This window comes from Astyanax mexicanus, chromosome 1 (assembly GCF_023375975.1).
Source record: "Astyanax mexicanus isolate ESR-SI-001 chromosome 1, AstMex3_surface, whole genome shotgun sequence".
Classification (NCBI taxonomy): Eukaryota; Metazoa; Chordata; class Actinopteri; order Characiformes; family Acestrorhamphidae; genus Astyanax; species Astyanax mexicanus.
The window spans coordinates 9,087,911-9,115,366 of NC_064408.1; the positions used below are offsets into that span (position 1 = coordinate 9,087,911).

The window sequence follows — 27,456 nt, forward strand, 5'->3', positions numbered from 1 at the left end:
TTCATATTTTTTTTATACAGAGCTGTATATAGCATGTCAGCATTTATGCTATACTTAGCATAGCTAATAAAGCTATACACTATAGGAAAAAAGTATAGATACCTTCTCATTTGTTTTTGTTTTGTTTGTTTGTTTAGCTTATTTGTTTCCTAAAGTAAGAGAAATTAAAAGATAGATTATCTAAAAAATCACGTATCAACCACCGTAGCAACCACCTAGAAACACTATAGCATCCACATAGAACCCATTTAGTAACATCAAAGTGTCCACCTACTAGATTTGACACCATTCAAACTCCACATTATTGTGATTTGTCAGATTCAGGCCTAATTCAGCTTTTTGACTGGACTGGATTGGACTTTTACTGATTTTTTTTTTCCAACCACCATCAATGCTAAAGCAACCAGCAAAATCATGGTAGCCACTATTATCAATATCAACCACTAAGCAACACCAAGCAATTCCACATCAACTGCCTGGTATACCTTATCAACCACCTAGCAAAACTCTTTCTTTTGTCATTTCTAAATGCTTTCAATTATCTTTCCAATTTGGAAGGTCAATTATCCAATTACCCGAACCATCACTCCTGGTTGTGGAACCTACTTGTGTTGGTGGAAATGTGGCTAATGGTTCAAAATTAGGTTCACAAACCAGAACGTTGCCACTTATACATCGGGGAAAAGCGCTACCAGAGAGAGTATGGGCAACTGTGCTCTCTCGGACTCTGGCTGCTGATGTCAAGCAGCATAAGCTAGGATTCAAACCATGATCCTTAGATCAGCGGCCGTGCCTTAGCATTCTGTACCACTCCAAACCACAAATCTTTAAAACGATCACTTGAAAATTGTGTTATTTAACAAGGCAGCACTGTGAAAAAAATGTCAAGAAAAAAACTCTACATACATTAAAAAACTGTAAAATGTACATAAAATGTACAGAAAGATCTTTAAAGTGAAGGCTGTCATTCCTCTATATGTAATAATGTGTTAATTCAAAGTAAATCTAGAAAAATACATTGTTACACAGTGATTTGATGCAATTTTAACTACTGTGCTGTGACACACAAGCCGTGTTGCATTGATTTTGACCCATAGCTGCATTTATACACTGTCAGACAGAGTGACCTAGAAATACCCCGCTGAGACAATCATTTGCATGGTGTTAGGCATCAGTGCTTCATGTTCATTTGTTCACTGTTGGTGCTTTACTGTTAGCTTTTCGCTGTTCCTTTTTATCATTAGCATGTTAGCATTGTGCTCAGTGTAGCACAGCAATGTACAGTAATGCGAGAGCACCCAGCCAAGAGAGGAACACACTCCAGACTCAAGTGTGAGGCAAAGTAGAGGAGGAGGAGGAGGGGGCTGTAAATACAGACATCCCAAGTTGCAAAAGTTGATTTCACCACCCCCTATTTTTCTTTTTGGAAGGCCCTGCCTCTGCTTTCCTTTTTTTTTTTTTTGGAAAAAAAAGCCTTTATTTGACAAAAATTGACAGTTACAATACCTCAAAAAAATTGCACAACATCAAAAACATTTCATATCATATTACAATAATTATTAATATTGCCTCCGCCATGATCTGCCTTCTCTCACTCACTGAACAAATCCCGTCCGGGAGGGGGGAAAAACACTGCCCGCCCACACTAAAAACTGATTGGCTGTCTCACAGACTCTTTGCAGAGAACAGGCCAATCAGAACCCTCTTTGTTTTCTCTCTCTCCTTCCCACACGCGATTAGAGAAAAACGTTTGTCGCACTCGTTCTGAATTCTGGTTTGTCTGTAAATAGCTTGTCACACCACAAACAAACCTGCTGGCTCTGGTATTTAAAGTGCAAACACTTTAACGGAACCAACATTAAATTTTCATTTTAAGAAGGAGAGAAGCCACGACTCGGAAAAAGCGTAGAGAAGGGAAAAGAGAGAAAAAAAAGAGTGAGAAGGCGAGAGGGAGACATTTCAAACATTCAATCTTCAAATCAAAAGAGGAGCATTTCATATTTATAAGCTTTTTGGCTTCTGCTTTCTCGGCGGGTCCCAGCTGAGGAACAAAGAGAATGCTGTACGGGCTGCTGAGCCGGGCCTGGCCCACGTCTGATCCCGTCCGCACTCAGATACCACTGGAAAGAAGCTTGTTTACACCCGTTGAAGACGCTAAAAATGCTAAAAGATGCTAAAAAAAAAAAAAAAACCTGAAAGACGGGTACCGCACGCGTTTCAGACTGATCCCGGAATCAGATGTGATGTGTTTTTCCCCGTGGAGTTAATTTAGAACTAACTCAAGACTTTTAAAAGGGATGACTGAGCATCTCTGGACATCTCTGGAACATTTAGTTCCAGTCTAAAACAGCCACTGCTCAGCAAATGAGGAGTCTTAACCTCAGATGCTCTGCCAGGCGGCTGATGCACAGTAAGTTACAAATCTTATGAAAGAGTTTCTGGAAGGATTTGTGTGTGTGTGTTTTTTTTTTTTTTTTTTTTTTTTTTTAACTGAAGGCAGTTCCAGACCACTCAAAACTTGCATACTTGCAGCACTTAGAGAAACAGTTTGGTTTGACTAATGTGTATAGCTGTGTATAGCTGGACAGAGAATCGTCTCTCAAAAGTGAAGCCACCACAGGTCGGGCGCCCCCTGCTGTTTGGTTTCAGAAAGCTGTGTAACCCCACCAATCCCCATAGGTTTCAGTGGCAAAACAGACAACTTTCAATCACGTTTTTTTTCCCAATATACTGTAATTCTACCTCCATTATTTAAATGCAGCAGCTAGTGTAACCTCTGCTTATATTGTCAAATGTTTATATCCCCACAGAATTCGTTTTTAAAAACGTTATTCAGCTCTATTCAAAAAGGTGTGGTTATTGTAAAAGGGCTGGTTATGGGCGGGACCAATAACAGACCGTCAGCTCCGCTGCACTCTGCAGCCTGTGACCTCGAGGCAGCCCTCAGGGGTGGGGCTATTCAAATGAGTAGGCTGTCTCTCCACAGTCTTTCTCCCTCCTCTGGTCTCTACTGCGCTCTACAGACTCGGGTATCAGGATCGCCAACATGGCGGAAGATTTTGGCTTCATTTTCATTAAATAAATGGGAACGGAGACACAGCGTCCATCTTTTTTACAGTCTCTAGGTTGACTAATATGAACAGTACTGTGCAATGCATAGGTAACACAACATGCCAGTCATCCTGGAAGTAGAGTTGCAGAGGTTCCTAATGGAGTCCAGTGATAATCCATTCCATACAGCTCTCCAATATTCTCACCCAGTTCCTACAGATTGTGTGGTAGGGGTGGTTTTTAGTGTTGGTAGTGCAACTTTACAGTACACAACACAAGCCTTATGTTCACCATGTCCAGAAGCTCCGCCCACTTCTCTACTACAATACAGAGTTACTATATTCACTAATACCACTTACAACTTTACTACTGTACACGATACAAGCCTTATATTCACCATGTCCAGAAGCTCCGCCCACTTCTCTACTACAATACAGAGTTACTTTATTCACTAATACCACTTACTTAACTTTACTGTACACAACACAATCCTTATATGTTCACCGTGTCCAGAAGCTCCGCCCACTTCTCTACTGGACTCTGGGTTGTGGGTGATCTTTTTGGAAGAAAGGGATGCTCTGTGCTCCTCACCAAAGACAAAAAAGACTAAAACGCACCATCCAGTCAACAGGCAGGGTCTGTCATTGTCTGGGGTTTGCGTCAGTATATTTCTATAATGCAGCATTAATGCAGAAGAGTACACTGAGATCTTACAGCAACATATGCTGTATCTGTGTATCCATATATTCATCATCTTAGGGATATCTGGTCCCCACCTCGTGGTAAAATATGAGTGAAAACTGAGCGCACACCCTATACCCCTGAAATATTCATGCAGTCTAGTGTCTGCTTGTCTCTCTGTCTGAGAGTTAAGACATGCCGTCTTGTCTGCGGTCTGAAACACAGCAGCTGCAGTCTGAAACACAGCGCCTGGTGCTGCGTCTTAGTGTGCAGACAGTGGAGACAGTCACCAGTGATGCGCCGTCATTCGCGGCAGGCCGAAAACAGGAGCTTAAAGTGATAAAAGTGGGAAAAAATCGATGGAGGGTAAAGTGGAGTCCACTGGCAATATGGTGCCCCCCAACTGAGACACACACCAACCACAAGACGGGGGGGAACAGGGCTGCTGAATGCAATATGGTGAAGGGCCCGGCTGTGCCAAGAAGCGACTGGTGTGCGTGCATCTGCTGCTCTCGCCCGCTGGACCACGTCCCATTTACGTTGCACCAGACGATCCCGGAGGAACAGCTTCTCATTTTCTTCATCTCTTTCATCATAAACAGCGTCTTACTGTCAGATTGTGCACCATCTGACTTTGAGCAGACGTCCTTAAGAAGAAGCTCATACCTACCCCATACTAGACAGATCATAAATTACTAACTACAGGATGGTATCCACTGGTTCATCACTGTCAAAATAAAAGTGTTGAAAATGTTCTTAACAATTAGACGTTTTACTTTTTTGCTCAGAGACAGTTTTAGTATCAAACATTGTATAAGACGAAACTTCTACTGGAATGACCACAAAAGTCAGACCAGGGGTTCATTTTCTCAATTGGTGCATATAATTTTTGCAGATGTAAATACAGCATTTATACTCAAATCCAGACCATAACATCAGCACTAATGCCCATTAGAGAAGGTGGTCATGATCTAGTCTCAAATAGACCCTAGAGTGGTTTATTTATGGTTAGAATGTGATCCAACCTTGATTCAACCCAACTATCAGCTTTTAAATAAACTTAACCTGCAACCCAACACCAACCTAAGCCAAGCCAAGCCAAATCAACCTAAACCAACATCAGCCCATCCCTTACCAAGCCCAAATCCACATCAACCAAACCCGAATCAAACCCAGCCCAAATCAAACCAACGCCAACCCAACATAACTCAACAAAACCAAGCCAAACTAACCCAAGCCAAACCCCAACAAACCAAGCCAAGCCAAATAAACTTAAACCAAACCCCAATCCCAAATCAACATCAACCCCAACCAAACCCAAACAAACCAACACCAACCCAACCCAACTCAGCCTAAACCCAATCCAAACCCCAATAAAATCAGGCCAAGCCAAATCAATTTAAACCAAATCCCAACCCCAACCAAATCAAGCCAAGCAAAGCTAAACCAACTTAACCCAAACCAATCTAAACCCAACAAAACCAAGCCAAACAAACCTAAACCAAACCACAACCAAGCCGAGTCAAACCAACCTAAACCAAACCCCTACCCCAACATTACCCTAACTCAGCCTTAACCAACCCCCAACCTCAAATTAACATCAACCCCAGATAAATCCAAACCAAACACGAACCCAACCCATCCAAATAAAACCAGCAACAAAAACCAACCCAACATAAACCAAGTCAAACCAACCTAAAACAAATCCCAACAGCAACCCAACCTAATCCAACATAAACCCCATCCAAACTAAAACCAAAACAAAACCAAAGAGGAAAACAAGTTTACTCTAAACTTACAAACTCATTAACTGTTTCAGACCAGAACAAACCAACTATTGGTTGTGAACACACCACCAAAGAGTCCTTTCAAGTTATAAGTAGCACAATCTGTCATTTTTTAAGATGCACAAAGGTAAGTATATTGTGTTCCTCTGTTCTGAAGCACAGGCGGTACAGGTGCGTGCTTTACTTAGCGACCTAGCTAAGGCTGACTTGACCTGGAAAGCTCTCAAAAAACGTATTTCATTTGCAATTCAAATCACTCCAATCATTCCAACAAAAAGCACACTCATCGTTCTGGAGGAACAACAGCATTCATTTAGCTTTCACTGCCAGGCTGGCGTGGCTTCAGCTGAACCACGTTTAGAGCAGGGAATGTAAGAAAGCGTGTGACAGGAGGGTAGCAGCAGGTAAATGTGCTGAGTGCTGGTTCTCACGACACTTTCTATAGAAAACACTGAATCATCGTCTTCCTGCCGTTTGATGATAGTTACTCAGCTCTGTGTCTGCTCAGACAGGGTGAACTTTCTGGGGGACAGACTGTCTGAAACCTGCCTCCTTACTCATGCTGTTTGTTCGTCATGCAGGGTTTAAACCCTCACCTTCTCTTCATACCTTTACGCTTCACGCAAACAGTATAAAAGTGCTCATATCCTACACTGCATCTTCAAACTTCTCTATATAGTCTCTGTAGAGAGATACCGCCAATAGAATAGAACTTAGGATGAACACAAAAAGAAAAAAAAAAACATAAAATAAATGTATTGGTACCATTAGAGTATAAAGCTCATCAGCTTTATTGAGCTGTGAATCAGTGGAATTTATATCCTGCAAAAAACATAATCTTTTAATCTATTAAGAATACTCTTTGATTTTGGAATAAAGACCACTTAAAAATGATGAATTTCTTTGATTTTACCAAATTAAAAACCTCTGGAATATAATCAAGAGGAAGATGGATGATCACAAGCCATCAAACCAAACTGAACTGCTTGAATTTTTGCACCAGGAGTGAAGCAGCATAAAGTTATCCAAAAGCAGTGTGTAAGACTGGTGGAGGAGAACATGATGCCAAGAAGCATGAAAACTGTGATTAAAAACCAGGGTTATTCCACCAAATATTGATTTCTGCACTGCAAAAAATCCATTGGCAAAAACTAGACAAAATATATGTAAATTGAGACATAAATGCCTGAATTACGCAAAGAAATCTGCCAATTGGTTGAGCAAATTTTTCTTAGTAAGATTTGTTTTAAAATAAGCAATCACAAAGTTTAAAAATGAGTGAAATAAGCTGAAATCGAGCAAAACTTATAAAATAGTATAAAATACAAGTATAAAATAAGTTAAAACATAAATCCAGTTAAAACTACATAAATTTATCTCTTTGCCTTTTTGTTTTCTCTATCTATCTCTGTTACATGTATCGAGATAGATAGATAGATAGATAGATAGATAGATAGATAGATAGATAGATAGATAGATAGATAGATAGATAGATAGATAGATAGATAGATAGATAGATAGATAGATAGATAGATAGATAGATAGATAGATAGATAGATAGATAGATAGATCCCCGAGGGGAAATTCTAGAAATTCTATTTATTGCCTTAAAACTAGTTAATTTCACTTGCTAAGAATAATGTTTTTGCAGTGTGAACTTTTAAAGTTCTTTATGAATATGAACTTGTTTTCTTTGCATTATTTGAGGTCTGAAAGCTCTGCATATGCTTTTTTTTTTGTTATTTGAGCCATTTTTCATTTTCTGCAAATAAATGCTCTAAATTACAATATTTTTATTTGGAATTTGGGAGAAATGTTGTCTGTAGTTTATAGAATAAATCAACAATGTTCATTTTACTCAAACATAAACCTATAAATAGCAAAATCAGAGAAACTGATTCAGAAACTGAAGTTGAAACTGATTTTTTACCATAACTCTATATGTCATTATAGTGAATTTTACTTAACTGTAAAATGTTAAATGTGAATATAGCTGATTTTGGGTTGGGTAGGCAGTGTTTCTGCTGCAGTGTGGTACAGTATGTGAGGCCCTCAGGCTTTTATACAGTGGGAGAGCAGTGGGCATGAGACACATGCTGTATTGTGATATATGGAGTGGAGAGTTTTTAAAGTGAAAAAGAGAGAGAAAGAGAGAGAGAGAGAGAGAGAGAGAGAGAGAGAGAGAGAGAGAGATGGACCTGCACTCGAGAAGATGAAAGAAAGCAGCTGACAGTGACAGAGCTGGCCAGCAGGAGAGTGACAGAAGCAGAAGAAATGGACAGAGAGCTGAAGGACAGGAAGATGGAGAGATGCGGGCAGTGTGGGAAGAGCTGAGACTGTGATGGAGGACGAGTGCGGAGTTGCCTGTGGCGAGAGAGGAAGTGGGGGTGGTCTGGTAGGTGGAGGGAGGTACAGAAGTTTTTAATAAAGAAGTATCTCGCTTCTTAAAAACAGCTGTGAGTTTTAATAATAATAATAATAATAATACTTTATTTTTATATAGCGCTTTTCTAAAACCCAAAGACGCTTACAATTATTGGTACAAAGATACAGATATACAATACACAGACAATACAGGTACAACATTTACAGTGGAGCTCCAACTCAGCAGTACTATAGTATGTGAGATCAAACATAATGTTAAGCAGAAGAGAGACCATAAGCAAGAGAGAATAGATGAGTTTTAAGATTTGATTTAAATATGGGAAGAGTGGGAGATAGCTTAACTGCAGTTGGAAGAGAATTCCATAGTCGGGGAGGGCTCCTGGAGAAAGCCCGATCACCGAAACTACGACGATTGGATGACGGGACATTTAGAAGCCCAGCAGTAGAGGATCTGAGAGAGCGGGAAGGTTTGTAGGGATGGAGAAGGTCAGAGAGATAGGGAGGTGCCAGGTTATTTAAGGCTTTATAGGTAAGTAGGAGAATCTTAAAGTGAATCCGGTGTTTAACAGGAAGCCAGTGAAGATCTTGAAGAACAGGTGTGATGTGACCGTGAGTGCGAGTGTAGGTGAGCAACCGAGCAGCAGAGTTTTGAATCATTTGGAGTTTGTGGACAGAAGAAGAGGTAATGCCAGCCAATAGGGCGTTGCAGTAGTCTACCCTGCTGGAGATGAATGCGTGAATGAGGAGCTCAGCAGCTGATTGAGAGAGGGACCGTCTAATCTTAGCTATGTTACGCAGATGGAAGAAGGCTGTTTTTACGACAGTGCTTACATGTGCTGTGAATGAAAGAGTGGAGTCGAGGACGACACCCAAACTACTTAATGATCGTGACCGGCGGCATCTGGCTAGAAATGTCCGTGGCTTCACTGCTTCGTTCCAGGACAATTCTAGTCAGAAACCCCCAGCTACGATCATAACCACCAACTGTTGTTCTATTGGCATGTAGACATATACAGTATTTAACACTGTTTGATAGGGGTGGGCGATATGGCCCTAAAATAATATCACGGTATTTTATGACAAAAAATATTTCAAGAATACACTACTGCAACAAAATGAAAATTTAATTGTATTATTGCATACAATATAATATGGCACACCCCCTAACTGAGATATTAAAAAAATATACAATAATTTTATCAGATTTGTAACAGAAGTCAATAATCCAGAATGTCATGATACTAATAATAATGCACTCCAAATATCTCCATATATCCAGGATTAAAGTAAAATAAATGATTAATATAAGATATAATTTAAGTCTTTTTTATTTTAATTTACTTTAACTTAAGCTTATCTATTCCAAAAATGTGTGGATTCAGAGCTACAGTATCTTCTGAACTGTGTATCAGATCCATATGTAAATACCTGGAAATAAAAGCTGAAATGTAGATTTTTTACTTTATTTTTATCTTTTAATGTCAAACTCAAATGTTTTTAATCTTCAGCAGAAATAAAGGAATCAGCCTCACTGTTCTAGAGCTCTTGGAGGGTGTACTCTTCGGTCTAAAGCATTCAATACAACATGTTCTCTGTTCATTTTCTGTATTTTTTGCACTATAAGGCGCACTTAAAATACTTTAATTTCCCAGAAATCGTCAGTGCACCTTATAATCTGGTGCGTCTTATGTATGAATTTTACCAGTCAGCTATTGAGGAGCATTAAAGCCACTCTACTGAAGTACTGAAGAGTTATACAGGAGTTTCAGTTTAGTTCTAAGGTAGTATTAGCATTACCCGCTATGCGCTAAACAAGTAGTCTGCTTTCTAACCCCGGCTAGCACTGCTGGAGCAGCATTAGCATTACCCGCTAAGCGTTAGCTTTTAAGCCGTTCAGATACTCAGGTGAGTATTATTGGACTGTAGCCTGCATGTTTACCATGTTAAAGAAAGCTACATGGGACGAAACGCTAGCTAATATCGCCCTGATTTACCAAAACACTCAGGGTTACTCAGTGTAGTGCTGTCAGGCAGCAGTTAGGTGGTTTTAGTGGTTAGCTGCTAATGCTAAAGCTCCAGTCTTAGCGGAAATCTGGAAATCTAAGCTTACTGTAAATAAACCGAAGCCCTTTACTCACCCAAATAAACAGTTTTCGTTAGAGAAATCTGTGTAGATTAACATCCAGCGCTCGTTTGACCTTTCTGACTCGTCTGAAAACAGTTTTGTTTACTTAACTTAGCTTAGCTTTACAGTTCTCGCCCCTGTTCCTTACTAGTGTCTCTTAAAATGCGCCTTATAATCCAGTGCGCCTTATGTATGAAAATTGACCAGAAAATAGACATTTATTATCCCTTATAGTGCAAAATATATGGTCAATACAGTCAGTATACCCTGTATTTAACATGAGAGCACATTAATTTCAATATTTACTCATGTATTAATCATAGAACACATAACAGCAGAGCGAGCGCTTTGGTCTTTTTCATTCTTAAACTCTCAGGAACCAGCAGTTCTCACTGCCAAGGTGGGAGTGCTATTCAGATCAAAGCTGTGATTCATTTCATTCTAATTCCTGCCAAGATATAAACACAAACAAATAAACAAACGCAAAAGAAATGCCCAGTCAGTTTTCTATGCACTATCATTACTGCGTTATCTGCTGTAGTCCACACTGTACCCAGCGGCTTTCGCTGCGCGAGTGCGTACAATCCTGCAGACCTCATTCTCGTAATTAGCAGCCCCTCCAAATCCCTAGGAGGCGCTAGACTTAATTACCTCTACAGGGACCGCTGTGCTGCCGCTTGCCAGTTCGAGTCAAGGGTTTGATTACGAGGCCTTTGATTGGGTAGTTACTCTTGCAACACCCACACGGCCTTTTCCCACTAAATTACCATTAATTAATGCTAATTGGCATTGATTTAGTGTTCGCATTAAACCGCTGTTTGTTATTATGTAAAATGAGAAGGCTGCAAGTCGTAGAATGTTTAGCCGAATTGGAATAAATCTGTCAGGGAGATGAGATGCTGCGTACAGTACCAGTCAAAAGTTTGGACACACCTTATTCAATTATTTAATATTTTCTCTTTATTTAATACAAAATACTTGAAAACAATTAAGGGACACATATGGAATTCTGTAGTAAACAGTAAAAAAAAATATATATATATATATATATATATATATATAGTTTGTCATCCACATGAATCCGCTGATCTAAACCCGATGAACTGAGATGGTGATTTGAAATGATTTAATTGGGATGAGCTGGAGCTTCACAGTGAGAAGGAAAAGCAGCAACTATTGTTCAGCACCTCCAGGAACTCCTTCCTTCAAGACGCTGAGAAAACTATTCCAGGTGACTTTCCCTCATGAAGACACTGAGATTAAAATTAAAACCAAGAGTGTGCAGATCTGTCCTTAAAGAGAAATGTGATACTTAGAATAATCTAAAGTAACACATCTCTCAATGAGGCAATTTCATCCTCAACTCATCCCAAAAGTATTGCATGGAAATTCATCGTTCCAGAGAACACAGTTCCACTGCTCCACAGCTCAATCCTGGGGGCAAACTATACCCCTCTAGACCATACCTTGGGTCTGGAATTAGGGCGTTTTCACACTAGCACCAGTCTGGTTAGTCTGGTTAAAAAAGACTTTGGTTTGTTTTTTACTCTTAGTGCAGTTCAATTGAGCAGGTGTAAAAAAAGACATTATTTTTTAAACAGTAATTAAACAGAAATTAAACAGGAATAAGAACGTGATTCGGTCTTGTTTCGACCCAGCTGTTAAATATACTCCTTTTATTTGAGCTAAACTGCTGATAATTTCTGATATATTAGCCAGATAACAGCTAAAAACACAGCTATAAACAAATGCTGTCACTGCTGCTCCATGCTGTTTACACATGCAGTCTGTGCAGCATTCACTGTTTGCAGCCATGTGACTCCGTTTACTAAGTGTACATTTGAAACATTTTTTAATGTCATGTGTTAAAGCAGCGCCACACTGCACAGATATATGCAGTGAAACACAGAATCTTCTCACTATATTTACTTTACTTACTTGCTCCCTCACCAGACAGCTCTGATCAATCAGAGGAGACGATGAGCTTGCGTGGTTTATTGGTGCGCATTTTGGTGCGTTTAGGTTTATGCCTGTGTGAAACCAAACCAAACAGAGGGAGAAAACTCTCCAAATAAATGAACTGATCCACTGATCCGGACCATAGAAACCAACTACAGGTGTGAAAACGCCCTCAGTCATGGTGCCAACAGGTGTTGTAACATATAGTTATATTTTGCTCGACAGGGGTTGGTCCTTGTGGTAGACCATATCGTCGCTGGCCAATGAAACACAAGAATCTCCATTTTTGTCAATTTTCAGTTTACTACTTAATTTGAATAGACAAATTGTTCCTTACACTGTGCCAAAATTTATTGATGAATGGACCAATAGATATACTGGTCAGAATTACCTGAATAAACTCTTTTTACATTGACTTGCATTGAAAGATAGAAGGTTTCTTCTCTTTTTCTCTCTACTGTAAAGTTGCTGTTTTGGCGATACATAGATATATAAATATATATATTTATTCCTTTAATTGTAAGATATCCCTGCTTAATCCCTGCTTGTGAAACAGTGACCATAGTGTATAAATAGTCTATAAATTAAAATATACTAAATTTTAAGTTTGTTTCTCAAGCAGCCTAACATAAATACAAAAAAAATACATGGAATGCTTTTTCAAAAGTGTGTCCCAATCGCATACTAATTACTAAGCTTACTAGCTAACTAGTTTCTGGGTTTTGTGTATGTACAGTAGGCTATATATTTTCTGGGTCCTGGTTTATCTGCCCAAGGGGAGTCCTATTCAGTTGGCAATACTTCGCTACAGGGACTAGAATAGACAAGCTGTGTATGTGTGTGTTCATGTGTTTTTGCATATATGTGTCAGTAATAGGTGCAACATACAGTAAAGTAGCTTAATGCTATGCATGAGTGGATCAGACACAGCAGTGCTGCTGGAGTTTTAAAACACTTTTTAAATGTTATATATTAAATGTTAAAGAGCTTCAAAATGAGCTATAAGATCAGTGGAGCACAAAAATGCGATGCTTCATTGGTGCAGAACTACCACTAATTAGCGCTAAGCGTGAGTTAGCGCCTACATAATGCTATAGCCCCTTTTAATTTGTACGTTCTCAGATGAAAACGTTACCGTGTTCAGGAGACGTCTGGGGACCTTTTCAAGATCGTAACTGGATTATACCGGCGTGGAGGTGGAGTGCTGAATGTGGTGTGTGCTTGTAATCAGATTTGCTTGTCCTCTGCGCCTCTACTTCATTTCCTGAGTAAGAGAAAATGCGTGTGTGTGTATTTGAGTGTGTATTTGAGTGTGTGGTGTGTGTGGGTCTTTTTGACAAATTAGAAGCTAAGAGAAATAACAAGCCGTCTCTCACTGCCGAGGTGAGGTCAAGTGCACCTCTGCTTTAGTTTTTACCTCTTAAAAAAAGAAGCGCTAGCCTCTGCAGCTAAGCTAACATGCTAAAAATATCAGCTTCCATTATCTCTAAAAGCAGGAGACTGAATCAAATCAAACGCCGCTCCTTCACTCAGACCTTAAGCTATTATTATAATTTCATTGATGATGCTTTCCAGCAAAGGCAATTTACGCATTGACGCTATATTTACAATATGCCCATAAATAACCCAAAATGTGGAATAAAATAGCAAAAAGTACCATGATACAATAAATACTGGCATATTGCCCAGCTCTAGATTCAATGGATTGACAGACAGACCATTGACCATCATTGACCAGCACAGTGAAGCCATTCTCCGAGGGTCGAATACATTTCTATATAATAAGAATAAATAACAAAGAATGAAAATAGATATTACACATGTGCAAAATCTAAATTATTCTAAAGTCAATAAGAAAGTGTCAAAATGAAAAAAAAAAATATTCTGACAAAAATAGAAGCTGTTTTTAAGGTCTTGTAAAACAGGGTGTTCAGACTTCTTTTCTTGTACTGTATCTCAGCCAGGGCTGAGCGATATGACCTGAAAACTCATATCTCAATAATCACGTTTAAAATTCGAGGTGTAAAATAAAATATTGTTACAACAATATATATTTGTACTGTTTTGCAATACAGGATCTTGGGTTGGATTTAACCCCGCCTACTAGATAGCGATATCTTCAGGTTCCACTGTTCTGTTTGGATATAAAGTAAATGTTTATTTTATTCAGATTTGTTTAAATTTAATGTTGAATCAGAATGTGGGTATCATAATATGTATTGTATTACGTTCGTGCCAAAAAAAAACAAAACAAAAACTCTACTTGGTGATCTACAATACAATAGAAATCATGCTGCTTCAGCATCAGCAGCTGGAGTCTGAGAGAGCACAATTTGCCATGCTCTATTTGATTGGGAAGAATTTGGTACAATTTAAAGAAAAAAAATCTCAAGGAGTTCAGGAATTCAGCTCTTCATGCTTCCCTCTGCTGACAACTTTTATGGAGATGCAGATTTCATTTTCCAGCAGGACTTGGCACATTGCCCACACTGCCAAAAATACCAATTGGTTCAATAAAATATTCTAATGTCCTTAAAGACATTCATTTGGGGTTTTCATTGGCTGTAAGCCATACTCATCAACATTAAAATATATAAACACTTAAATTAGATTAGAGTTTCACAATATGGACTGAATTACTAAAATAAAGTCACTTTTCAATGATATTCTTTTTTTTTAAGAGGCACTAGTAAATTAGAAACATAAAAATATTACTATTTATTTACTTATTTTAATAATATCTAGATGTATATACAAGTAAAATATTTACAGTATTTTAATAGTAATCAAAAGACATGTCTATTGCATTGCACTAGATCAGTGGTTCCCAACCTTTTTCTTCAGGGACCCATATTTTTACCATTGTAAGCTTTGGTGACCCAACATAAGAGAGAGAGAGAGAGAGAGAGAGAGACAGAGAGAGCGCAGCGCAGCGCGGCGAATTTTGCTTACCCTAGACTATATATAGTATTAAAATTAAACCCCTTAAAATCAAGAGGGCTTCGCGACCCATCGTGGATCTTTGGCGACCCATAGGTTGGGTCGCGACCCATAGGTTGGGAACCACTGCACTAGATGATGCTGTTTTGTTTGAGATGGTGAAATAAAGTCATCACGCTGCTTCTAAACTTATTTCTACAACAAAATCTGCACTATTATGTGTGTTCCTTCAATTAAGTGTTATCCCTCAAAATGCTAATGCTAAAAATACTGTCTTCCATTATCTCTTCCAGCAGGAGACAGAACCCAATCAAACGCCGCTCCCTCGCTCTCACCTGCAGCCATTACTGCCGATTCGCTGATGCTTCCCAACAAAGCCGCTTACATTAGCCTTCCCCCGAGTCCGGCCCCCTGGAGGAAGGTGGGATTAAGTGGCCGGGCTAACGGCTACAGTTGCAGGTGAGTCAACAGCGTGACCTTCCGCTCAGTGTTTTATGACCTTTGCGGATGGAGAAGTTCTGTTTCTGGAACTACAGGACTTTGTGACTCTCCCTAAGTATGGTTGAGTACGTGACTAAACACCAGCTTGTTAGAATCCGCCATCCGCGCTGATGCGGATGCCCTCCTGAGATGACTCACGGTCATGTTGGCAGAGCTTTCATCCAGAAAACCTGAAACAAAGCTGGAGTTTTCAGGAAGATGACAGTTGAACAAAGAAGAAGCGAGTGATTACGCATGAAAAGCTCCAATGGGTCTCAATACATAGTTACGTATTGTTGGGCTGTCACTAATGATAAACAATCGAAGCCTTTTTAAAAAAAAATAGACCTTTAAACCAGAACAACACGGGTTTACCAATGTAAAATTTAGTATTTTTGTCTGATAAGAGAATCTGGCCCGTTGCAACAAGGCAAGCAAACCGACCAATCAATTGCCTAGGACCTCGAGCCAATGACAGGTTAAGAATTCAACACAATGACAAATGGTGTGAGCACCCCTTTAAATTCTGTGATTGTCAATTTAGGAAAGTACAATGACACTGTTATCAGAATCCCCTTTAAAAGAGGCTCCTCCCACTAGTCACTGACAGTCGCCAGCCAGGTTAATGATTCCTGCAGCCGGCAAAATATGAAACGTCAGAAAATTCATCAGGAAACCAATCCAAAAAACCCGAAACAAAGCTGGAGTTTTCAGGAAGATGACAGTCGAACAAAGAAGAAGCGACTGATTACGCATGAAAGGCTCCAATGAGTCTCAATACATAGTTACATATTGTTGGGCTGTCACTAACCATAAACAATCAAAGCCTTTTTTAAAAAAAAAAAAGACCTTTAAAGCAGAACATCACAGGTTTTCCAATGTAAAAAAAATTGAGTCATCAAGTATTTTCGTCTGATGTGATTCTTTGACAGCACTCAGGCCCGATGCAACAAGGCAAGCAATCCAATTAATTTCCTAGAGCACCAAATTGGCCTGGGGTCTCTAAACAGTAACAGGTTATGAATTTAACACAGCGACAAACTGTGTGAGCGCCCCTTTAAATTCTGTGATGGTCAGTTTAGGAAAGTACAACAACACTGTTATCAGAATCCCCTTTAAAGGAGGCTCCTCCTACTAGTTACTGACAGTAGGCAGCCAGCCAGGTTAGTGATTCCTGCAGCCAAAATATGAAACTGCAGAAACTTCATCAGGAAGCCAGAAAAAAAGAAGATAAAGGAAGATAAAGGAAGGGGAAGAATACGTGGGAAAAGGGTTGTCACCCATTCTGTAAAATAGAGAAAGTCCTTTATTTAGAAAGCAAATGTTCTTCATTTCCATAAATGACTATATATATAGTACCTTCCAAAATGTATCCCCCTTGAACTTTTCAACTTTTGCCACATTTCAGACTTCAAACATTTTTTGTGAAGAATCAACAACAAGTGGCACACAATCGTGAGTTTTTTTTTTAATAAAAACTGAAAAGTGGGGCGTGGTCCAGCGGGCTAAAGCGCTGCCACTATGATCAGGAGATCGCTGCCATCGGCTGCCGGAGCCCTGAGAGAGCACAATTGGCCTTGCTCTCTCTTTCTCTGGGTGGGTACAGTAGATGGCGCTCTTTCCCCTCATCACTCCAAAGGGTGATGTCGATCAACACAAGGCTGCGTCTGTGAGCTGATGTATTGGAACCTTCCTCCGAGTGCACTGTGATCATCACTAGTGATAGAGGGAGTCCTAATGAGTGGGTTGTTTGGGGAGAAATATATGTATATATTTGTAATTATCTATTTATTTGGTGGTTGTCCCTCTTTTCCATTTCTGAAAGGTGACAATCCTACGTGGAAACAAGCTCCTATGCATACATTTTTCTTGTGTCCAGGCTTTCGAACCATTCCAACACTAAAAAAAACATCTTCTACATCTTTCTAGATCCACATACATACGTTCACCAGGCAATGGGTGTCAAACTGCCAGCACTACAGTGGCGAGTGTTATCACGGCTGCTCTTTGTCAGCCGTTATTTAAAGAGCGGGTAAAGAACTGTTGGAAAAATTACCCTGCGGACGTGTCTTTTCTCTGTCTGGGAGAAACGTTAGAGGGCCAATTTAAGTGAAGCATTATCTTCAGCCGTCAGCGTGGTTCCAGACTTGCTTAAAAGAGGGTTTAACGCGTGAAGAAATGAGCTCTGAGGGAGCTGGAATTGAAAACGGCCCACTTGTGTGGTTTGGCACGGAGAACATCTGGTGGCCCCTTTGAAAGTTACTGTGTTCTGGCTGTAAAATTACTTTTTCATTTATCCTCTCTCTCTCTCTCTCTAGCTCTTTCGTTCTCGCTCTGTCGTTTTTCTACTCAATATCTCTGGCTGTCTTTCTCCATTTTGCCACAGACAGATTATCGTGGCTGGGAGCTCCGTCTGGTAACGAAAACTTGGGGGGAAAAACGGCCAAACTGAGACTTTTAAACCAAAAAAGCGTCCGACCGCCGCCTCAATCTGGTGTCGCCGGCGCACTCGAGATCATCCGCTTAGAAACATGGCCACCGCCACTCTGCCAATTGGCAAGGCTTTAAAGAAGCCAATGAATGTCACTTTCGGTTTAATGCCCCGTGATAACCGCGTCCACCGCCGTGCCAAGAGGTCAGCCTATCGGTTTAAAGCAGGGAGAGGCCTATCTCTCTACAAACTGGCAGACGCCAGCATTATTAATGCAGTGTTTAACGCTATCTTCGCCTCTTCCCTCCAACCGCATAAACCCATAAGCACGGCATCCACTTCATTTTTCACGCCAATCTCCTCCGCAGATTAATAAACCCAATAACCTCAGACGTCTGGACCGATGCTTACTCAATTTCATACCCTCGCCTCCACCCAAAGCACACTGGACACTTATCTCTCCACTTGGCACGAGGGGCTCTATTTTTTATATTAGGTACTGTGAGTCAACTACCGCGCTCCCCAGAGCCAAGATGGTGTCTGCAGGCTGCAGCTGCCCCAAAGCTCAAACCTCTTTAGTGTTGGTCCAGATCACCGCAGGAGAGGGCAGTGGAAGGCTGGAGCATGCTGTGGATCAGTTTAGGGACCAGATGTAGCTTTTTCTATAAGAGGAATCGTTTTTTTAAATAATAATTTGCCTCATTTCTGGGCTCAAAGGAGGGATTTGGAAGCCATTAAAATGTTCTTCTTCTCTAATATGGACCTAGCATGGGTTATAGGGTCAAACTAATTGATTTTGCATACGTTTAGTAATTGAATTTGGGAGAAATGTTGTCTGTAGTTTATAGAATAAAACAACAGTGTTTATTTTTCTCAAATATATACCTATAAATAGTAAAATCAGAGAAACTGATTTAGAAATTGAATTGGTTTCTTAATTTTTTTTCAGAGCTGTACACTACATTTATGGGATTTTAGCTGATGCTCTAATCCAGAGTTGGGCCAATGTAGTGTAAGGAGTCTTGCCCAAGGACTCTTATTGGTGGAGCCCAGCATTCAGTCACCCAGACCTGGAATTGAACCCCAGTCTCCCACATGATAGCTCACTGGCAGGCAGTGGTGATATCCACCACTGCCCCACACCAACCACACCAGTTAAAGTTCACAGTTCCAACAATCTGTATCACCTTTTCCCATAATGTAATCTAAACAGTACATAAAAAACTGTATGCAGATATACAATATGGACTAACAATAAACTATATTGTCGCCGTCCAATGAGAAACATGTACATAACAGGTATATAACAGCAACTTTACAGAAGAGAGATAAAACCTTTCTAATTTTAAATGGAAGTCAATGTAAAAAAAAATATTTTATTTCAGGTCATTTTAGACAAATGTTGTTGCTACATCCATCAAGAAATATTGACTCTGCTTTATAAAGTGTTCAAATTATGCAGTAAAATAAAAAATGGGCAAAAAATGGTAATACTATATCCTACTTTTGTTACTGTCTTTCCAATAAAAGCTCTCTACTAGATTAAGGAGCATTGCTGTGTTATTCCTAGGAGAACCTAGTGTTGCCTACACCTGTGTAAGATGTGTAAGGTGAAACACTGTCCAGCATGCTCATGGCAAGGTGATGTGAACTGCCTTTGACTTTAATTGAGATCTGATAATAGGAGACGTCCCAGATAAATGGGATTTTTCATTTCTGAAGTTTGGTGGGTATTTAATGTTGCTCAATCCGCAGGAATCAACTGACAGGAATGAAACTTGGTGGGTAGTTGAGGAAGACTGTCTCTGCTCCCTTGATTTCCAAATGAAATGTAAAATTTACTGACGATCAGTGATGGTTTGGAGAGACATGTCTGTCATCTGCTGGTGTTGATCCACTGTGTTTTATTATCAAGTATAAAGTCAGTGAAGTTTTCCCCTTTGCTGATAACAACTTTTATGGAGAAGCAGATTTCATTTTCCAGCATGACTTCCTTTTTTCTCCACATTGCTAAAAGTACCAAATGGTCTTTTATAATATTCAAATTTTCTAAAACACTGATTTTTGGGTTTTTATTGGCTGTAAGCCATAATCATCAACAATACGCTTAAAGTCAGTGACTCTGTGTGTAATACATCAATATTATATATAATATATGAGTTTCACATTTTGAACTGAATTACTGAAATAAAGTAGCTTTCCAATGATATATTAATTTTGTATTTTTTTTTGTATAAATGAGTGTTAATGAATAAGTAATTAAATAAATAATGGTTAGTTAGTATATAATAGTGGGTGAACTGTTTAAGTCCCGGGGGTTCTGTACATTCTGTACATTTAATTCAACTCATTAGGTGATGGTTAAACCCTTAACTAAGCCAGGTGTATTAGAACGGGGAAATCATTAGCAGTGTGAGGGATTTCAAGGCCTGGGGGTGAGACTGAGAAAGAGAGAGAGAGAGAGAGAGAGAGAGAGAAAGTAAAATATATTCCTTCATCTCCTCAACTAAAGCCCCATAATTTAGCCCAGCCTTACTGCACTCTCTTAAGCTGGTAATTAGCCTTGTTAGCACGGCTCTGGAGGTCCTAAATAGAGTTACGTAACCCCGCTCCATCCTCATGCTCTCTCTTTATCATTAGATGGTGAGAGATGTTGCGCTCAGGATCAGGATGATGGTTATGCATGTGCATATATATATATATATATATATTTCGCTGACTCAGCGCTTCGTTTTCAGGGTTTTCGAGGGTTTTTCGAAGGTTTTCGAGGCGTTCCAGACCTTCGCTTTAACACGGTTGAAGGCCTGGAGAGAAACCGGTTCTCTACAGTACAGCCACAGCGGAGAGTGTGGCGCAGGTTAGTTAGGATGGCTGAGATGATCTTCATTAAAAATTAATAATGTTCCTTAAAAGCATAGCCGTTCCTTAGAGGCTAATTATTGAAGTGGCGGTGAAATTCGTGGCTTGTAAACTTCTACAGAGTTCATTTGCAGAGCAAATGAAGGGTTTTAGCCACAAAAATATATTCTTACATTCCCCACAAGATATTTTAAAGCTATACCCCTGCAGCCAGCAGTATACAGTATAATTGCAGACTGTAGTCCTGTTTTTCTGTTTCTCTGAGTACTTTATTATCCTTCTTTTGTCCTGTTCTTCAGGACACATAAACTAGAACAACTTACTTCAGATGCCAAAACTACAAAGTCTTGACTGAAGCTTCAAAATCAATGTGGATCCACTGATCTACATCAATAAGAATAGCATGCTGTTAACTGCACTATGTAACTCTGGTAAATCAGGCAGAACAATGCTTTAAAAAAAACATACTTGTTTCATATTACTGTTAAATTCTCTACAGCCTCAGTCCACATGCTTCTTTCACTTTCAGTGATGGTTCCGTATCTCTCAGCTTGCCCAGAAATGCATGTGTAAATCAATAACTGCTCTACGGGCATTTCAAAGTGCAAATCACACTCCCCAACTGTTGGGTGAGCTCAAAAGCAAGAAACTTCAATTGAGGCATAATGCTGCTGCAGTATAATAACTTTTCCTTTTTTTCGTTTTAGTTCAGAATCCAAGCAAACGAACAGCAAAAATAGGCACCAGAAGCGTCTAAACAGCATATATCTTAGAGAAACAGTGTATCAGCAAGACATATATTTAAAGTAACATTATGTAGTATTATAGCTTGTAAATTACACATTTATAATCATTTTGATTCTTCACTGAGTGTAATATTTCTATTCTGGTCTGCAACGTTGCTTCTACACTAAGTAAAACCTATAACTTTGCTCTTCCACTGTAGTCCACTTTCAGTAATGAGCTTAAGTTTCTCTCAGCTTGTCCAGAAATGCATGTGTAGAGCTTGTCCTTCAGAGGTAACTCAAATAGAGAACCCAAGAACAACTAATTGTCCAGAAATGCACGTGTAGATCATTAACTGCTCTAAGTTCAGTATTCATTCCTAATTGTTGGGGAGCCCAAGAGCAAGATACATAATTTCTGACATATTGTTGCTTTGAAGTTGCTTTCTTTTTCTTGCTAGTTCAGAATCAAAGCAATTAAAAAAGAAAAAAAAAAACATAATAATCTCACAGCAACAGCAACACTGACTGTAATATTGGGACTCTGGACCAGAAATCTTTTACTATTCTAAGAAAATCCTTTAACTTTGCTCTTCCAATTTAGTCCACATTCAGTAATGAGTTTCAGTATCTCTTAGCTTGTCCAGAAATTCATGTGTAAAGCATGATGTCCTTTAAGGGTAACTCAAGAACCCAAGAGCAAAGAATTGTCCAGAAATGCACGTGTAAATCATTAACTGCTCTAAGTGCAAATTCATCTCCCACCTCAGTCCACTTTCAGTAATGAGCTTCATTATCTCTCAGCTTGTCCAGAAATGCAAGTGTAAATCATTATGTCCTTTAGGGGTAACTCAAATAAAGAACCCAAGAGCAACATCATTAACTGCTCTAAGTGCAAATTCTACTCCCACCTCAATCCACTTTCAGTTATGAGCTTTGGTATCTCTCAGCTTGTCCAGAAATGCATGATTTCCTTTAGGGGTAACTAAATCAAAGAACCCAAGAGCAACGAATTATCCAGAAATGCATGTGTAAATCATTTCCACTCACACCTTTGTCCACTTTCACTAATGAGCTTCAGTATCTCTTAGCTTGTCCAGAAAAGCATGATGTCCTTTAGAGTTAACTCACATAGGGAACCCAAGAGCAAACAATACAAGAACGAATGAACTCTTACATAATGCTTAATAACTTCAACCACCTTCTCTTATCAATCTCTTTCTCCTTCAGAAACCGAACGAAATGAAAAGCAATAAAGCGAATCTCACAGAAACAGCCACACTCACCGGAGACCGTAACCGTCGCCGTGCGGCTGACGATTGCCCCCACTCCCTCCAGCATCGCCAGGCACTGGTAGGACCCCTCGTCGGGCCGGTGGTGCCGTGAATGCACTACATTCTGCACCAGCAGGGATCCATTAGCCAGCTGCTGTCTGCGCTCGTCCACCACCGAGCTCAGCAGGACACCGTCCTTCTTCCAGGAGATAATAGGGAGGCCCTGGTCCGACCGCGCCTGGCAGTCCAGCTGCAGGACACCGCCTCGTACCGTCACCACGTCCTGTGGCTCCAGCACAAAACGCAGCTCCACGAACCCTCGCGGGGACTCCGAACCTGGAGACGAAAAGACAAGAGAAGGAGAGATCATTTAGATTTTTTTTTATGTTTTTTTTGTAGCTATTGCACGATTTCCTTAATTGTGATTGGCTGACAGGTACTACAGCTTGTTCTAGCATCGGTCTATGGATTAAAAATGACTGAAAAAGCTAAATTCAACTCATTTCAGTTTTAAAATCACTATCATTATGAATTTAAAATGGGATGTTTCAGCTATTTGTGCAACCAATGTTTTGACAATGAGTGTAAATTAATTAGTAAATAAAGTGCATCTTTTTTCGAACACTAATGAAACGGAGCTCAACACACTTGGAGGAGAGCAATGACTGCCAATTCTGTAATATGTAATTAAGAGTTCAAAGTTGACAGATTTCTTTACGATTTTTATGTCTAACATCTCTGAATAACTTTGTATACATCTAAACCACACCCTGTGCAAGGCGTGTCGCAATGCTCATTGCTATCTTACACCCCGTCAACAGTCTACTCCACTGACTGATTAAAACCCTGACAACAGTCAACATTCAATCAACAGAGTCCATTTTTATAGGTGCACTCAGCGCTCATACACCCCCACTCATTAAACACACACAAATAAACATTTGCAGAGCACAAACCCGACTTTTAACTCAACAATAAACAGAATTAAGAATAAAATAACATTACTGTTCTCTTAAATGAGCTGCTGGTGTATCTTCACAGTGTGAACATGCAGGTCAGTATCTGTCTCTGCTGAGACGCACAAAAGCGCTGCGCTGTTAAGATGCAAACGCGCCAAAGTCTCTTAAAGACTCTTAAAGGGAATGACAACTGACACACTGATTGGTTTATTTCACGTAACGTCCAAAATGAACCACACCCTTGATTAATTAGGAGAATTAGAACATGCCTTTTGCGTGTTTCGAGCCATGCAAGTCATATTTTTTGCGTCCTCACGATACCACAGACACACAAGTCTCGCCTAAAGGTCGCTAAAATATCGCCCTTAGTCATGCTGATTTTATTTTATTTTTTTTGGAAATAGGTTGAATCTCTGCTAAAGCAGCCAGTGATAAATCCTGAAGAGACGTGTGAATTCCCTCCAGTCCTCCTGTATTGTTGTTGGGCTCTGAGGTAGAGGAACATGTGTATGGAAGGCAGGCTTTGATTCGAATACAGAGCTGCTAAACAGCGTTTAATCCTCGCCCAGAGCCAAGGCTTTTATCTTTAAAGGGTCCGATAGAACAGCCTAATGCTGCCTGTCAGAGTCTCAGGTGAGCAGAGTTCTGAAGAACTGAATGCAAATCCTGCTACAATTCCTGATCCTGCATCAAGACACGGACAAAATGCTAATAAAAGAGCTATCTGACCTGTGCTCCATCCAACAGACTCAGTAATTACTGCTCAGCTGGTAAGATAGAGGTTTTTGAACTAGGAATGTAAGAAAATATTGATATATCGAAGTGGATTATGCTATGCTGCATGATCAGATGCTACATTAAATACAGTAAATACATCAATTCATCCATGATTTCTAGTATTTGTTTAGTTAGGAGTTTTATTATATTATTTATATTCGGAGATGTCATGAAGTATTGCACAGACTTCATGTTAGCATTGTTATTGTGGGCAATGTTTCCTGAAAGTATTGTAGTGTAAGATGCTCTGTGATTTCTACTCCTATTTCAAACGCAATTATCTTACATGTTGCATACATTATATGACATTTTAAGCGCTAAAGCTAAACCTAGAGAGAGAAAAAGCTAAACATGTAGAGTCAAAGTTCAAGCTAAACCTGAAGAGCTAAAGCTAAACCTGGAGAGATAAGGATAAACTAAACCTGTAGAGTCAAGGTTAAAGCTAAACCTGGAGAGATAAGGATAAACTAAACCTGTAGAGTCAAAGTTAAAGCTAAATCTGGAGAGATAAAGCTAAACCTGGAGAGATAAGGATAAACTAAACCTGTAGAGTCAAAGCTAAAGCTAAACCTCAATAGATAAAGCTAAACTTTAAGGATTAAGAGAAAAGGCTAAACCTTAACCTTAAGAGTTAAGGATAAACTAAACCTGGAGACTTAAAGCTAAAGCTAAACCTGGAGACTTAAGGATAAACTAAACCTGTAGAGTTAAAGCTACACCTGCTACACCTGGAGAGTTAAGGATAAACTAAACATGTAGAGTCAAATCTAAAGCTAAACCTCAAGAGCTAAAGCTAAACCTGGAGAGTTAAGGATAAACTAAACCTGTAGAGTCAAAGTTAAAGCTAAACCTGGAGAGTTAAAGCTAAAACTAAACCTGGAGACTTAAGGATAAACTAAACCTGGAGAGATAAAGCCAAAGCTAAACCTGAAGAGCTAAAGCTAAATCTGTAGCATCAAAGCTAAAGCTAAACATGAAGAGCTAAAGCTAAATCTGTAGAGCTAAAGCTAAAGCTAAAGATGGATAGTTAAAGTTTGTGCCATGACTGGTGAACTAGCTTTATTTCCTTATTCATTGCCCATTGAATGAACGGGAACGGGAAGTCCAGATGCCCATCAAACTGACATCAAAAAGGTATTCTATGATTGTCTTTAGTTGAAAACGACAGATATATCCTTACATTCACAGGTTCTCCAGACTGCAGTATTATCCTTCTCAAGAAAATGTGATTAAATTGCTTAAGATTTGTAACCGCAGTGTCTGGTTGCAGCAGCCGTAACACCTGTTAGCATTAAAATTGTGTTAAACAGAGTTTTTCTATTAACTCAGGCGTTTCTTTGAGTTAGTCAGAGTTACTCAGCGCTCAGATGGAGAACTAATGCGCCCCGGATCTCAGCAAAACGAGAGCACCAGCGTTTGAAGTATCCCCAGAGTATGAGTGCGTTTGCTCCTAGAATACCCTTTTCTCTTTGTTCCTAATTTTCACTCAGGCTGCTTTTGCGTCATCCTCGGGTCTATCCAGGCTCCAGTCTAACTGCTCGTGATCAAACAACCGGTGGTTGGTGTGAATAAATAATCAGGTCTTCGGTGAGCGTTGACAAGCACAAACGACACCCTGGGTCTTATAATGCAATTCCAATGTGCCGACGCACGCTCCCAGATCTACCAGTTTAATTCCAAACACTGAATAACACGTCTGATTTAGCAAATACAGGTTTCCAACTGAGACCCAACAGAATATTTAGAAAAACGCTAAAGGAAACAAAAATAGAGATAGAAAAAAAAATGTTTAGCTGACTCATAGCAGCAGTTACACCAAATTTATCAAATTTCCCCCAAATAAAGATCAGTTGAGACGTGTTTAGATGAGTAATACAACTAACTAGCTTACTAGCTAACTTGTTAAGGAATGGAAGTAAATTGCAGCTAACTGCTAGTTAGCATGGTGTGAACTTCATTTATAAATAATTGTTCAGTAATCTAATTTACCAGACTTTCTGGTTTGGTTTCTGACCCTATTAGACACTGCTATCTCTACCCCTATAAAGTAAAAGTACATTAGCATGGCTAAAAACTGTAGCTACAACTAAAATTGCCATAAAAGCCATTGATCCTTATAGCATTACTTTAATAATCTCAAAATGAGAAATATTAGATATTTAAACTACATTTAGGAGGGTTTCTCTTGGTAAGATTTCATTTTTGATAGATTTTTGTCAATTATTCGAATTATTCTCTGTTGCAATCAGGTATCAAACATTTTAGGACCGGAAACAGGAATTAGGGTCTGCAAGGCCCGCCATGATATTTGTTGCTATCTTACACCCAGTCAACAGTCTATTTCCTGCTTTGTGCCTGCGCTTATAAAATAGCGTCGGAGTTTAGGAAAAAATCTACATTGATGGATGTGGTGGTCTGGAAGTGAGGTGTGTTCAGGTAAATTCTCTGCTGAGACGCACAAAGCACTGCACTGTTAAGATAAGAACGCGCCAAAGTCAGAGCTCACCTGCCTCTTAAAGGGATTGAAAACAAAAGTGATACGATGGTTTATTTTACATTACACCCAAAACAAATCCATGATTAATTAAGAGAATTAGTAAATAAGTAGTGTTTTTAGCTGCGCAAGGCGTATATATTTATTTGTTGCGCCTTCATGATACACGCCCTAAATGGAAACTGGATTTTCCGGCCTAAACATTCACAGCAGTCAGGGTCCCTACAAGGGAAATGAAGTGTACTGATATCTCAAGCAGCTTAGTGGAAGTTTGAGTGATTTTGTAATAACTGACCTTTTTTAGGCCCTGTCTAAAAATGTTTTTTTTTTTTTTTTTATCTTGAACTTACATTACTGTATGTACATCATTATTGTAAGTCACTTTGGATAAAAAAAAGCATCTGCAAAATGTAATGTAATAAAATGTAATGTAATGTATTGTAAAATACAGGAGCAGAAACTGGACTCTTGGCCTTAGTTAGGTTTTATTTAGCATAGAATTCAATGGTGTTAATATTCCAATCAGCCT

The 27,456-nt window shown here is 39.4% G+C and overlaps 1 protein-coding gene across 2 annotated transcripts in view; it reads right to left on the reverse strand.

The window, feature by feature from the left end:
• Window positions 1–27,456, reverse strand: part of dcc (DCC netrin 1 receptor) — a 442,661-nt gene that overhangs the window by 270,621 nt on the left and 144,584 nt on the right. For both annotated transcript variants that reach the window (XM_022668821.2, XM_022668820.2), the window contains exon 2: window positions 22,710–23,033. In XM_022668821.2, coding sequence (XP_022524542.1) covers window positions 22,710–23,033 — 324 coding nt within the window. The remainder of the gene's footprint in view (window positions 1–22,709; window positions 23,034–27,456) is intronic.